Source organism: Diorhabda sublineata, chromosome X (genome assembly GCF_026230105.1).
Source record: "Diorhabda sublineata isolate icDioSubl1.1 chromosome X, icDioSubl1.1, whole genome shotgun sequence".
NCBI lineage: Eukaryota > Metazoa > Arthropoda > Insecta > Coleoptera > Chrysomelidae > Diorhabda > Diorhabda sublineata.
Window position 1 is genome coordinate 40,276,061 of NC_079485.1, and position 14,234 is coordinate 40,290,294.

Here is a 14,234-nt window from a genome sequence, read left to right on the forward strand (position 1 = left end):
TAGATTTGTAGTATCAACACATCAAAAAATACAGAATGATTTCTAAATGATGGAGCCCGGGCCTAGAGCCCCCCCAAGCCTCTAGCTTAATCCGGCCCTGTACTAAAGAATTGAGTAAGGAGTGCTGTAGCTTTCCACATTTTTTACAATAGGTCTATTAAAACAGGCAAGGCATGTAATAGATAAAAGAAAAACATACATAATAGACTGAAAAGGTTAATGTTTGGGTGAAGATTGCTGAAGATCATATCATAGATCTGTTTTTCAACGGCTGATTCGGTAAATATATGATTTTAACTAGTTGGAATACAACTCGATGCAAAAACAATATACGGAAATACCTCTGTAATTATTTCTTTCTAGTGTGCAAACAGACATCATTGAAACCTACCTAGAAATTTTCGTAGAACCCAAAAATAAAATAATATACTTGGATACCCATCGCATATTTTATATTTCTTCACCCACAACAAGATAAAAAACATGATCATTTTCCGAGAACAAAACAATATTGACCAGAGTAGTTGCTGGTAGTATGGATTACTAGTATTTGAATCAAAACAAACTGAAAGCTGTCATTATTGAAATCCTCCATCTCCAAGCAAATTATATTAATTGTTGATCTATATGGTTGATGTGGAAAATCAAAAAATAACATCATCTTGCATTCTTATACTTACCATTTCAAAAGCTACTACAAAATCTAATGAACATCTTCGTATAACATTTACCGTATGTTTGTGAAGCAAAATGAAAACTTTTCACAAGACGAGAAATATGTTAAAAATAGAATAAATATGTTGAACATATGACTGGAATAGAAGAAATTATGTGGGAAAGTAACAACAGAAAATATCGTAGAAGGGTGTGTTTCATTTAACTCAAAGTTGTAAAAACAATTTATTCCAGATTAAATTGGTATAAGACATATTTTTAATAATTGGAAATTTACTAAGAAATATTAGCTCTTTCAATTTTGACTTGATTATTTATTTCATCCTTGGACTTGAATGTACTTTCAATGTTGATGTCTTGATTTTTTTCTTTTTTAACAGAACAATCTTTTTCCATAACTTTTTTATCAATTTCATCTTCCAATTTTATATTAACTGCTGTATAAGGTTTAAACTGCAATTTTAAATGGCATCTTAAAGAGCTTTTGGTTGCAAATACTTTTTTACAACAACTACATTCAAAAGTTTTCTCTCCTGTATGCAAATAAAGATGATCTCTTAAAGTTGAAGCAGTGCTAAATCCTTTGTTACATATTTTGCAAGGAAACTGTTTCTGTTTTTTCATTTTTTGCATTTTACCACTCTGGTAACTATGTACAAGACTGTGTCTCATATACATCTCTTTAGAACATAAACATTTTCCACAAGTTGGACAGAGTATTGAACCATTTTTCTCGAAATGGGATTCAAGGTGTTTTTTTCTTTCCACAGCGTCAGTAAAATCTGTAATACAAAATTTGGAGATAAAACATACAACTTACATTATGTAAAATATGTATTGGATTTGTCAAATTATGAGCAGTTTAATTATTAAAATGTAGTAGGATTAGTATAATAAAGTATAAATACCTTTTCCACATAACTCACAAACAATATCAGAAGTCTCTCCATCATTCTTATTGCTAGATTGCTCATCCTGAAAATGAGATACTAGATGTAATTGGAATTCTCCTACAGTGGGGAACATCTGTTGGCATTCAACACACCTAAAAATTTTTTTCGTTCTACAATCATAACTTTCATTCATATGTAACATCAAATCTTTTTTCCTTCTAAAAACTTCATCACAAACTTGACATGCATGTATAGAAGTACATTTTGCAAGAAATTCTTCAGTAGCATCAAAATCTTCAGTTTCAAAAGTGTTTGTCACTATTAAATCTAAATCTTCTATTTCATTGGGATCGCTTGTTGTAGTGATAATGTTTAATTTTTCCATACTTTTAATCACTTTAATTTGTTTTTAGATTCAAAATATTAGTTTTTTTCAGCAAAATTAGACATATGTCGGAAATTTGACATCAGTGTCGAAGTAATTATTTTTGGTATTTCAAGCAAGATTGCCATATGCTTTTATTTTCACACTTTCTTCAATCTAATATATCAGTAAGTATCTTCGTCTGCTATATTGAATTTCGTATTTTCATCCCTTTCTTCTGACGTTGTTCGTTAATCACGTTCAAATTTACCAAAAGTTGGCAATAATGCACATCAAAGGTGGAAACCTAACCTAAGATATAAATATTTATAATTGATTAAATTTTGAAAGGAAATTTACTTTAAATTAGTAGAATTGCTTAGAAAGCATAATGTCAAATAAGTGCCTACAAAGAAATAAGCATGTTAAAAGTATTATACTCCAAAATAAATTTATTTATATTCAGCTGATGTTTGTGAATAGTATGTGGTGTTTGTTAACAAACAAATTGTATTTTAAATTACTAAAAAGAATTTTCGCATCGTAAAGACGTCTACAGTTTCTTTTGATTTTGTGAATTGAAATTTACACATAGGTATTCTTAAGTAAGTATTTTCAAATGTTTATAATTTCAAACTATTTAGTCTATGATTTCAATATATAATAAATTGAGGAAACTTATTTGTTAATCCAGTATTATTTTGATTCACAAATTTACAGGCAAAATTTTATCAAATATTGGAATTGTTCCAAGTTAATATAATTTAAAATATGCCAACATTTATTCTTATATTGATTAAAACAATGTACCTATTCTTATGATTTTATATTTACCCTTATATGTTTTGTGTCGAGGTACTGTAAAGGATTCTTAGTTGTCATTTATCATCCAAGTTCAATAAAGTGGATTTGATTGAGCCAGTAAACTAATTCTTGACCATAAAGAAGATTACCCATAAGTTATTCACAGATTTCTACCATGAATATAAACTAAAAATATTAATAGAGGACACAAATAATGACAATAGACTACATAAATTTACTACCAAAAAGTGAAGATTAATACATATTTCATGATTCTTATCTGAAAACCAATTTTTATTAATAAGTTTCTTATGAAGTGTCCTTTGCAATAGTTAAAAATATTTGAAGAAATGTTGGGGCTTTAATATCAAAACAAACAATGAGCACATCAGTGCTCAAATGTTAAGTTTATGAATTTTTTTTGGCATTATAAAAAATAATTATAACTCAATTTTTTGTTAATGGATTACTTATCCACTATTCTTTGCAATAGTTGAAGAAAATTTAAAAAATGTTGGGACGTAAATTAATTGTTATCTAATTAGGAGTACTTTTTAACAGTTAAATATTTGAATTTTTTGTATTTATTGTGTCTTCAGTTCATAATTGTGAAACGTATGTTTAAAAATTTTTTACCCAGTTAATCTTCAATTTTTGGTAGTAAAATTATGTAGCCTATTATAATGTCATTATATATATATATATATATATATATATATATATATATATATATATATATATATATACATGACAATGTCATTAATTGAAAATGTGTGATTACAAATTAATTATACTTGTTCAATTAAAAAAAAATTTATTTGTAATATAATGTACGAAATTGCAATAAACTTTTTTTCTTAAAAGATATTATTTTTTCTTATACCATACCATCCAAACATCTAAAATAAAACTTGATACCAGGTGTTTAATAAATTCATGGTTATGTAAAATTAAAGGGTAAAGAAAAGCGTAATAAATTATTAGAAAGGAGCTGTGAGAGAAACTCTCACGTGCGACCAATAGCGTGAAAGTTGGCGTAGCGACTGCTCCCGTGTTAAAATTCATATCAAATAGAGCTTCAAATGAATTAATTCAACTTAAGTATTTTGATCATATATTTCTATTGCAAATGAATTCATATTTACAAATAATCAAACTTCATCCGTGCCAATAAGTGAATAAATTCTATGGTACATATTAATTAGATGTTTGTAGAGTAATGAAAGTATGTTGACATATTTAAATAAATGTGTAAATTCTTTATTATTTTAGTAATAAATACAAAATCCAATCTAGCGATGGAACTTATAAGAACTAATAAAAATACCTTCAAAGTATTAACATAAGTGTTCAGTTATTTGAACATTTCTCTATTTATGGACTGCTGCTGTTATAATACTTGAGGGGATGTGTTTTCTTTTTTTTTCATCACTAAAAGAGTTTTTCTCACAGTTGTCAATCATAATTCATATTAAATTGCAGTCACTTGCTGTCATATTGGTTGATAAATTAGGTTACATGACACGTTTTTAGAGAATCCCTATAAAAATATTGAAAGTTGAGATATACATCAACACCTATATCCATATCAATACCAATATCTGCATCAACAAAAGTATAAACTCTATTCCTAATCTCTTTAAGAAGCAATAACAGACATAAATTGTAAATTATACATAATGAAATATAATAATAAGTGACCTTAGAAAAAGTTAATAAATATGAGAAATGTATATTATTCATAAATCACAAATTTTAGTTAATTAAATATACTGAAAAAATAAAATCAAAACTAAAACATTACCTGTTTATTATATTAATGTTACATATTGATTATTAATGTGGGACAGAATTTATTATTCATTTATTCACTAATTCCTAACAAACCTCAATACATCTAACTTGATCACTAAAATCTCTTAATTGGCAGAAAATTTTAGAACGTTCCAGGCAACCTAATTTATCTCGAAATGTTCGACAAGTATCTGCAGCAATTGCAACATTAATAACCTTAAAATTCTACTTACATTATTAAACATTTTTTCGGTTTACTGGATCGAGAATTCAACCTAACCATTACTTCATGCGTACGGAAAAGTTTTACATTTTATTTCGCTATTTTTTATGGTAGTTTTCCTTATGCTCCTTGTTGTATTTTTTTGTATACCTATAATATGAGAATAAATTCCATAAATCATTTTAATCTAAAAGTAAATTATCCAATTTAAATAGCTTGAGTAGAGCAAATTACGAAAAATTAAAAATTGCTATAATTTTATGTTGATGCACCGTTTTTAATGTAGTTTTATTCTCAATAGATCAAAATACCTAGGGTCATGTTTCACAATCTAAAATGAAAAATATATATTTCAACATTTCTAAGTCTTTTTCATATATTTCTTTTTAAAAGTAAAATGTAAACAATGCAAGAGGACACGTAGTGACGTTCCAAACATAACCTTAAAATTGTTTCCAAATAGTACAAAATCAGTGTATTGGTGATTTTAAATTATGGAGGGAAAAGAGAAGGTGGGGTTATCTCATATAGGAGATAAGCATATATGTAATACTTCGATATGGACAGTTTCTATAAGTGGAAGCTGTTCCGACTAAGGAAGACAGAATGATAACGTTTTCTCTATCCTCAAATGTTTCAGCTCGATTCTGCGCATTCACAAGCATGCGCAGTATAAATAAAGTGAAAAGTAGAAAGAGTGCTTAGCTGTATACGATAAATAGTTCTAAAATGTACCAGAATGGCGCTGGCGTAGACGAAATGTATGGAATGAATGTAACAATTGTAGATGAATTGAAGTATTTCTAGTTAAAAAATTATCATTTTTGATTCAAACATTCCATTATTACGACTAGTGTTGTACAAAATAATATATTAAATATAACTTAAAAGAAATTTACATTGATGCTAAAGTGGCGTCATCTTTATTTAACAAATTTCGACGGACATATTTCCTATACACAAATTGTTTCTCTCCACACTCCATATTTTAAATGCACCGCCTATTAGGCACAGATCGAGGAAGCAAATGGAGAATGTCATTGTTCCCAGTGCTGTCGACCGAAATTTCTATGATTTTGTAACAAATATTATGATGAAATTGATTTCATAAAATTTGATCTATCTAGAATTTCGATAAAATGGAGAATCTAAATTTTAATGTGATTTGTAGAACTTGCAAATGCGCCAGTCCACATATGCGGTCGATCTTCGATCGATATGAAGATCCGTATCAGAGTCACCGTTTCGACGAGATGCTTATGGCTTGCGCTTCAGTTCAGGTACGTATAAGATAAACAACACTTATCATCACAAAAATATTTACAAATTAAATTTTATTTATTAGGTGGTAAGTGGAGATGATTTCCCTTCTTTGATATGCGAAATATGTGTGGAACAATTGGTAAAAGCTTATTTTTTCAAAAAACAAGTGGAACAAGTAGATGATGATTTAAAAAAGCACGCAAAATTTTTGGAAGAACTAGAAAACTTCCAATTTACAGGTAAATACAATTTTGTACATTTTATTCAGTATAATCGCTTTTAAATAGGTTAAATAAGCAATAAATGGCAAATTATATTGGAAAACTATGTATTGAAAACAGTTTGTAGCTGATTATTATTCGTAAATTTAGGTACAGTAAATTTGCTACATTTTTTATATCATTGACAATTGACATTGACAATTTATTTTATCAGCAATTTTTTTTAAATTTTTTATTTTTTAGATCTTTTGATATGTTTATGCTTCTAAATGTTATTCATTTTAGGCCACTTCTCATTAAAAATTAGTTTCTTTTATAATTTTATATATTATAAGACAGATGAAAATTTGACATTTTGACTTGTGTTAGACTATATCAAAACATTGATAAAGATCACAATAAGTCTAAACGTCAATATTTTATTTGTTTTTAAACAAAATTTCAATTGAAGGAGACTTAAAATAAATATATAGTTTTGTTGATAAATTATCCTGATTTTAATTCTCCTTTCATTAAAATTTCGTTAAAAAACAAATAAAATCTTACCGTTTAGACCAATTGTGGTCTATATCAAAATATAATTATATTTATCAGTTAAAGGAGGCCTGAAATAAAGATAATTTATCAATAAAACTACATAAAAAGGTCTAAGAAATAAAAAATGAAATAAATGTATATAAATTTGTAATCACCTATTCTCGTCCTGGAGACCTACAGAGTTAAGGATAAGTTTGTGTGGATCATTGCTCAGTAATAGAAGAAACTTTTCTTAGAGTATTGAAAGGTCTTAGAGGCAACAAAAAGGTAGAAAATATATTAATTAAGAACCGAGCAGGGGAAGTACTAGTAAATTAAGTAGATTTAATGGAGTGCTAGAGAGAATCTTTTGTAGGACTACTTAACACAGAAAATAAAAGACATGATGATACTAACAGTGCACAAAAATGGAGACAGCAAAGACTACAATAATTATAATAGGCTATCCCTGCTATGTACACTGCTAAAGATTTCTGAACAAATAATTGTAGAGACATAAAGTGGATTTCGGAAAGGAAATAATATGTAGAAGAATGGCAAGATCCAAAGTGGTATACATTGCAATCCTTGACATGAAAAAAGTTTTGATAAAGTCTCACGAACGAAAATATGGAAGAACCTGTAAAAAATTAACAAGAGTCACTAAATAGTGTACAAAAGAACGAGGTAATAACCAGAAACATGAAATCAGAGACATTCACAATACAAAAAGGGGTGCGACAAGGAGACATTCTGAGCTCATTACTATTCAAAGTTATGGTAGAGTTAAACTAAAAGAAAAATTCGAAATTAGAGTTGGAACAAGAACAAGAACAGTCCGTAGCTTCTAATACCTAGGAATTATGTGGGAAGACAGGATTAGTAATTAAAACAATAGAATAGAAAATGCGAACAAAGTATATTATGCATTAGGCAAGAGGCTCAAAAGCAAAAAAGAAATCTCCAAACAAACAAAATAAAGTGTCCAAAACAATTCACAGGCCAATTTTTACATACGGCTGAGAATCTTGGGTATTGACAGAGGGAGGCAAGAATAGAAGAAACAGTGTTACTAGAAATGATAGACTCAGAAAATTGCATATAGGAGAAGATTTAAAAGCTGAATACATACATGAATACACAGAAAGGAGACACCTGGGATGGTGGGTCACGTACAAAGAACGGATAACATAGAGGTAGTTGAAAAAATTTGGGAATTTAAAATGTGAAAGAAAGACCACGAACAACATGGAACAACACGCTAGGAAAAATCTTGAAAACTGGAAACTTTTCATATGGAATTAGCTAAATAATAAAATTAACACCCCTACACCCTATAGGTTAAAAAGGGAATATATTTATTCATTTTTAGATTCATTTGATATTTTTGATGCTTTATTAAATGAAGCAGCTACAAATGATGCAATCACTGGGGAAGCTATACCTCATGAAGAACTTGGAATTGACTTTGATCTGCAAAGTATAAACATCAATGAAATACTCTCTGAGTTTGAGAAATTTGATAAAACCTTTTCTACAGTGGAGGTAAATAATTTTTATTATTGAAAATTTCAGGATTTGTGTTATTGCCTCCTCTCTATTCTCAGCTTTTGTTGTAATCAGTTAAATTTATAATAAATGCTTAGGTAGGTTAATGAAAATCCTATTTACTAATATATTAGTGTAATATTAAGATAATCTTGATTTAATCATTCACCTTTTTCTCTCTGATGGTTATTTCATATTAATGTTACGAAATTCATTCATCGAATTTTTCCAATTTATTAATATAATGTACCCTAAAATAGTTTTCTCGTTTGGAACTATATCTACATCAAGTTGCTAGTATTATGTGAAAAGTAGTCAGTGCCCCGTCTAGAGTTTTGTATTAGCTTTTTTTTCCTTAAGTTCAATCAAGATAATAAATAGTTTTTTACTTAATATTTTAAATGATTTTTCTTCACAGAATCAACAATTCGTCAAAGCTCTTCACACACGAGAAATATTTCAAAATGATCAATGTGATGAAGAATTTACAAGTATTGAAGAACCACAACGCCATGAACAATCCCACACAATTGTTTATGTTTGCAAAATTTGCAGACAAACTTTGGAAAGAAAGGAACATTTGAAATTTCACATGCTAACACATTTAACAGAGGGAATGTTCTCAGGTATTTCCAACTCATAATATACGTTTCAATAGGATAGATTGACCCAATATCACAAACCCAGATACTATTTAGATATCCAAATGCGTTCCCAATGATATGTTATTATTTATGGATGTGTGAAGCACATTTATTTTTGAAAGAAAATTTGAACTTTTACTTTTAAAAGGAAATAATACACAATACAAAACAAACGACTCCTAACTTCTAGTTATAAACTATAACTTATCGATTTTATCAACAAAAGAATTTCCTACCTTAATAGATACTTTGCTCAAGTTAAGTTAATGTGAATTTATTTTTAACTTTTTCCTTGGGACTAGCAATAGCAAGTAGTAGTAGCAATATGTTTTATATAGTATTATTTCTACCCGGCTTGGGCCCAAAGTATCTAATAATATTCAGCTTTAGATTAAACATAAGTATTGTCATTATACTAGTATTCTGCATTGATTATACTTTCTGTTGTGTAAAAATGCAATATTTTTCACAGACTGGTTAAGTAGTTTGGAACTGACAATTGAAGCCTTTAATCGCAAAGGCAGGATTAAGGTTAATAGTAAAATATCAATGTAGATAACTATTATCGATTCAATAAAAAGCCTTCTACAATATATTTTTTTAATTTCTAGAAGTAAGGGATTGCTTTGAACTGCAACAAGTAGAGGTTACTGCAATAATAGGAAGTGATAAAGAAAAGGTAGTAATATATTCTCATCTTAGATTGTAGTTTATAATTCTTATCACTTAAGGCCGCAAGTGAAATTTCCAGTCGAAAAGAAAGTATTCACAATGATGGATTTATTGAGGGTGGAGATATTGTGAATAATAGCGATAAAGTTGTAGAATGTAATAAAAATAGAAAAGATATTGAGAATGGAGAAGAAGAAAATAATGAAGATGGTACTGGAGTTGATTTGTATCAAGGCCAAAAAAGTGTTGAAGAAGAACAAGCTTTAATTAACGAAGATGTGCATACTGAAAATAATGTAGTTGATGATATACGGGAAAATCAAAAAAATGTTGAACTTGAAGAAAAATTGTCAATTAACGAAGATGAGTATATTGAGAATAATGAGGTTGATGATGTGTGGGAACGCCAAATGAGTATTGAAATTGAAGAAGACAAATTGTCAATTGACGAAGAAGAGTATATTGAAAATATTAAAATTGAAGTTGAAGGTTGTGGTAAGTATATATTATGTAAAGTACATGTAACATAATTTTTTTATGCAGGCTCAGAGAATAACTGTGATTCTGATAAAGAAAATAATGATTTGGATTATCTTCATCAAAAAAAGGCATCGCCACTTGTCAAACATCAAAGAGAAAATGTTGACTCTCATCCTAAACCAATCAATATAAATGTAGGAGCAAGTAAAAGTCATGAAACGGTAAAAAGAGAAGTGACAAAAAAAAATACAAGAAATAGAACTTTTCCATGTCCGGTTTGCAATGAAATGTTTAATGCCATGGCTAAATTGGACCGTCATGTAAAAATTAGTCACAAAGGAACCAAGGTATTTAAGCCAAATGTATTATTAGTTGGACGGTACATAACAACATATGTTAAACTGCTTCCTTCTTCTAAGTTTTATATCTACTTCCCTAAAATTATATCCGAATGACAGTAGCTAAGAAGTTTTCAGATTTCATTCTCAATTTACTTTTCATTTGATTATATGTTCTTTCCAGTTTGTGCTCAAATTTTTGTAATAGACAGAACTCCCAGTTACATAGATTGATAACAAGACAAAAACACTTAGTTTACTATGAAATTCAGATGAATACTGTAACCACTATGTAATACTTTGTGTACTATGTGCTAGTTTACAATTTTTTTTTAGATATACAAATGTAATTCATGCAATAAAGAGTTCTCCAGATCTGATCACCTAAACAGACACACTGTTACGCATTCAACTACTAAACCGTTCCATTGTACCATGTGTCTCAAAAATTTTAGCAGGAGCGATTCTTTTAAACTACATCAGAAGCAGCATGAGGTATGTTTGAAACAATTTAAGCTATCGAAGCTTACATACAAGAAAGAAGTTATATAAGTAGATGAAACTTTTTCAGTAAAATATACTTAGTTGTAAATTTTGATTCATCAGCTGATGGGAATAATTCATCACGAAATGAAATCAAATCGTTCCTGCACTTTTACTATATTAGCAATTTTATACAATAGTAACATAATACTGCTATTTATAGTTTGAAATTGTAAACATAATATTTTTCCTCATAAATCAATAAAATTGTCTACTTTACCAATATATTTTTAAATTGATGGTCTTTTTTGTAGCTATGTAATGAATGTTGTAAAATATGCAAAGGAACTTTCTTGTCTAAATCTCTATTGATTGAACATATGAAAACCCACCAAGATCATTCCAAGAACTTCCTGTGTTTTGTATGTGGAAAAACATTTTCCAGAAAAGATAATTTGCATACACACTTGAAACGTCATAGAGGAGAGAAAACATTTAAATGTGAATATTGTAAAAAAGGTTGGTATCTGAAAATGTTTGGAAAATGAATAAATAATATAATATAATTTTCTTTATATACAAGACTATCTAAAACTTGTATAGAAAATGTTGATATTAATAAAATTAATTAATCATTATATAAATAACATATACAAGGATAACTACTAAACATAAATTGCCTTCGTAATAATATTAATAATAATTTCAAATATCTATATATAAACTTTTATCTCTTTAGGTTTCATAAGATTAAGTGAACTGAATATTCATAAAAAATACCATACTGGCGAAAAGAACTATTTATGTCCATTTTGTGGTAGAGGATTCGTAAGGTGAATTTTTCCTCGCTATTATTACTTATCAATTTACCAATATAATATTTTTTAGACTGTATAATCTTACTGTTCATATGAGAACACATATTGATGAAGAATCATACCAGTGTAATGCTGCCATCGCTCAGAGTAAGGATCTTAAGAATCACAAACTACTCCACAGCCACGAGAGATACAAATGTAAATTATGTACTGAAGGTTTCAACAAGGCTATATTGTTGACACGACATGTGAGAACTGTACATGGTAAGCCATTTTAATATGGACTTTGTTATTAGATCATTGTATTTATTTCTTTAATTTAATTTTTGATGCGCCTATATGTCCAGCATATCGAGTAAAAAAACGACAATGTATCTATTGATGGTGCTAAACTAATATCTGAAACAGAGAATTATATAAACACAAATAATTATTGCAAAATTCCAAATGAGAAAGAAACAATTATCGGTTCTATAAGATCATCCACAATCCTAGTCTTGAATTATAAGATTCTTTATATCTTTTGGTTTAAAAGTAGTATTTTTAGCTGCAACTTCATTTTTTACCCTAATCAATTCTATAGGGTTTAATTCACAATAATATAGAGGCAGGCTAATTACAATTTTATTATTGTGTTGTGCCATTTCATCGGTAACGTATGAAATATGAAAATTAGTATAATTTGTTTGTAAAATTTTTGCTAAATATGGGCATTTTTCTATTTTAGTTAAAATTTTATTCAAATTTGGTGTTTAATTTTAATTTAATTTATGAACAAAGCATCGAAATTATATTTTTAGTTATATCATTGAAGATTTCTACAATTATTCCAGTGTTTCTGTATTCTTTAATAATACAAAACACAATGGATCTAGCAACTCCTAAAAATTAAATTTGGATCTGTTCATTTCATACAAAAGTGCTATTTTTGGTAACTTATCCAACGTTTTTATAATTTTAAACACATTTACCTTTGGCTCTGGTTCATCATCTGAGATTTTTTTATTCAAATTCACAATGTTTCACTTCTCTGTAGATGATAAGTAGCTTAAAATTGCTCTGTAACTTTTTGGGGGGATAAATGATGAATGCTTGTACTGGGAGTATTATCTGAGTCAATTTTCTAATTAGTGTTAAACTGTTTTCATATTAATAAAAACAATAACAAGAACGCAAGAAAAAACAAAATGTTCACTTTATGTTTACAATTTACATCATAATATATGCCAAAAGTAAAAACGGCTGCCAACTTAAATACAAATCGGTTCTTCTTGAGTATAGTAAGTTAATAATTTTAGAATAAAAAGAAATCCTTTGAGAATATTCAGACTTTATAAGTATGTAAGTAGTATAAATCAACCCATTGCACTAACAAACTAGTAAATCCAAGAGAGCAATATAACATAATATATTTCAAGAGATTTTTTTTCATATTATTTTCACATTCAGTATTCATTCTCAAGAAAGTGTATACTAGATAATGAGTATATCGTTATTAGTTATTGAAACTCGCCATAGTCAAAACACAAAAAGAAAAAAATATAAACCAATCGTTTATACAGCCCTTTGTATGAGAGAGAAATCACATACACTAAAATGGATCCGGTAGATCCGAAATATAGTGAAGAAGAAACTTTCTTGGTGGATAATAGAGAACTGAACTAACCTGCCCAAAAAACTACATAGTTATAGAATCCAAAATTCTATTTTTCTACTCTTTTTTTTATATAGATGTTCTTGAATAATATTTATTTTTTATCTATTTCTTAAATAATAACTTTTTAAATTTCAGCTCAGTTGCAATCAAAATCGGGTTAATGCAGCAAGAGGAAACTGTTTGTGGTATCACATTTTTGTAGTTCAATTTTTTACTTTTAGGAATTTTGTGTTGTTCACTATTGATTTGTTAAATTTGTTCAGATTTGCAATAAAAGAATATCTTCTTTGAAAACATGATTTTATTAAATAAACCTCTAAATTTCGTTCTGGAGTGCCCAGATTTGATGTAGACACATTAGGGAAGCAGGTGATGAAATATAACTATGGATTATTCAATTATTTTTGTCAATTCGATTAATCTGTCACAATTTCTTCTTCTCAAGAATAAAAGCCACTGACAACTAATGTTAATCAAAAAATTTTCAACTTGGGCGGTTTTGTGTGAATAAAAAATGTTGTAGTTTTTCGATAAAGGCATATTTATTGACAAATAAAGTTATACAATAAAAAACCTTACTTTAATGCTTTGTATTATATAACTATTATCATATAACCATAATATTTACAGCTAATTAAAATCCATAGCATACCTTCATAAATCAATATAAATATATTTTCGCATAAAAAATTATCAATCACTTTTATTGAATATGATACTTACTAATAACAATCGATGTGTATATCTGTATAATGGACAGATTATAAAATAAAGGAAATAAAATTCATCTGAATACTTGTATAAATGATTATAAATATGTTTTCATACATCATATAAAAAA

General features: G+C 28.0%; 2 protein-coding genes across 5 annotated transcripts; one reads left to right on the forward strand and one right to left on the reverse strand.

Annotated features, from left to right (window-relative positions):
- Nucleotides 1-863: 863 nt before the first annotated feature.
- On the reverse strand, nt 864-2,043 carry LOC130451011 (gastrula zinc finger protein XlCGF28.1-like). The gene is made up of 2 exons (XM_056789799.1): nt 1,584-2,043; nt 864-1,457 (listed from the first exon to the last, which is right to left on the reverse strand). The coding sequence occupies exons 1-2, from the start codon at nt 1,951-1,953 to the stop codon at nt 952-954; spliced, it is 876 nt and encodes a 291-aa protein (XP_056645777.1). The 5' UTR covers nt 1,954-2,043; the 3' UTR covers nt 864-951.
- Nucleotides 2,029-13,687, forward strand: LOC130451010 (zinc finger protein 420-like). 4 transcript variants are annotated; one of them, XM_056789795.1, is made up of 13 exons: nt 2,029-2,120; nt 5,925-6,033; nt 6,099-6,255; nt 8,126-8,298; nt 8,720-8,927; nt 9,557-9,624; nt 9,677-10,112; nt 10,161-10,444; nt 10,772-10,930; nt 11,233-11,437; nt 11,658-11,751; nt 11,807-12,000; nt 13,529-13,687. In XM_056789795.1, exons 2-13 carry the CDS (start codon nt 5,950-5,952, stop codon nt 13,552-13,554), a joined length of 2,088 nt encoding a protein of 695 aa, XP_056645773.1. In that variant the 5' UTR covers nt 2,029-2,120; nt 5,925-5,949; the 3' UTR covers nt 13,555-13,687. The 4 variants fall into 4 exon arrangements, with proteins under 4 accessions (XP_056645773.1, XP_056645772.1, XP_056645774.1 ...); XM_056789794.1 differs by lacking the exon at nt 2,029-2,120 and adding an exon at nt 2,226-2,537; XM_056789796.1 differs by lacking the exon at nt 2,029-2,120 and adding an exon at nt 2,226-2,537 and having other exon boundaries at nt 9,677-10,106.
- The last annotated feature ends 547 nt before the right edge of the window (nt 13,688-14,234 follow it).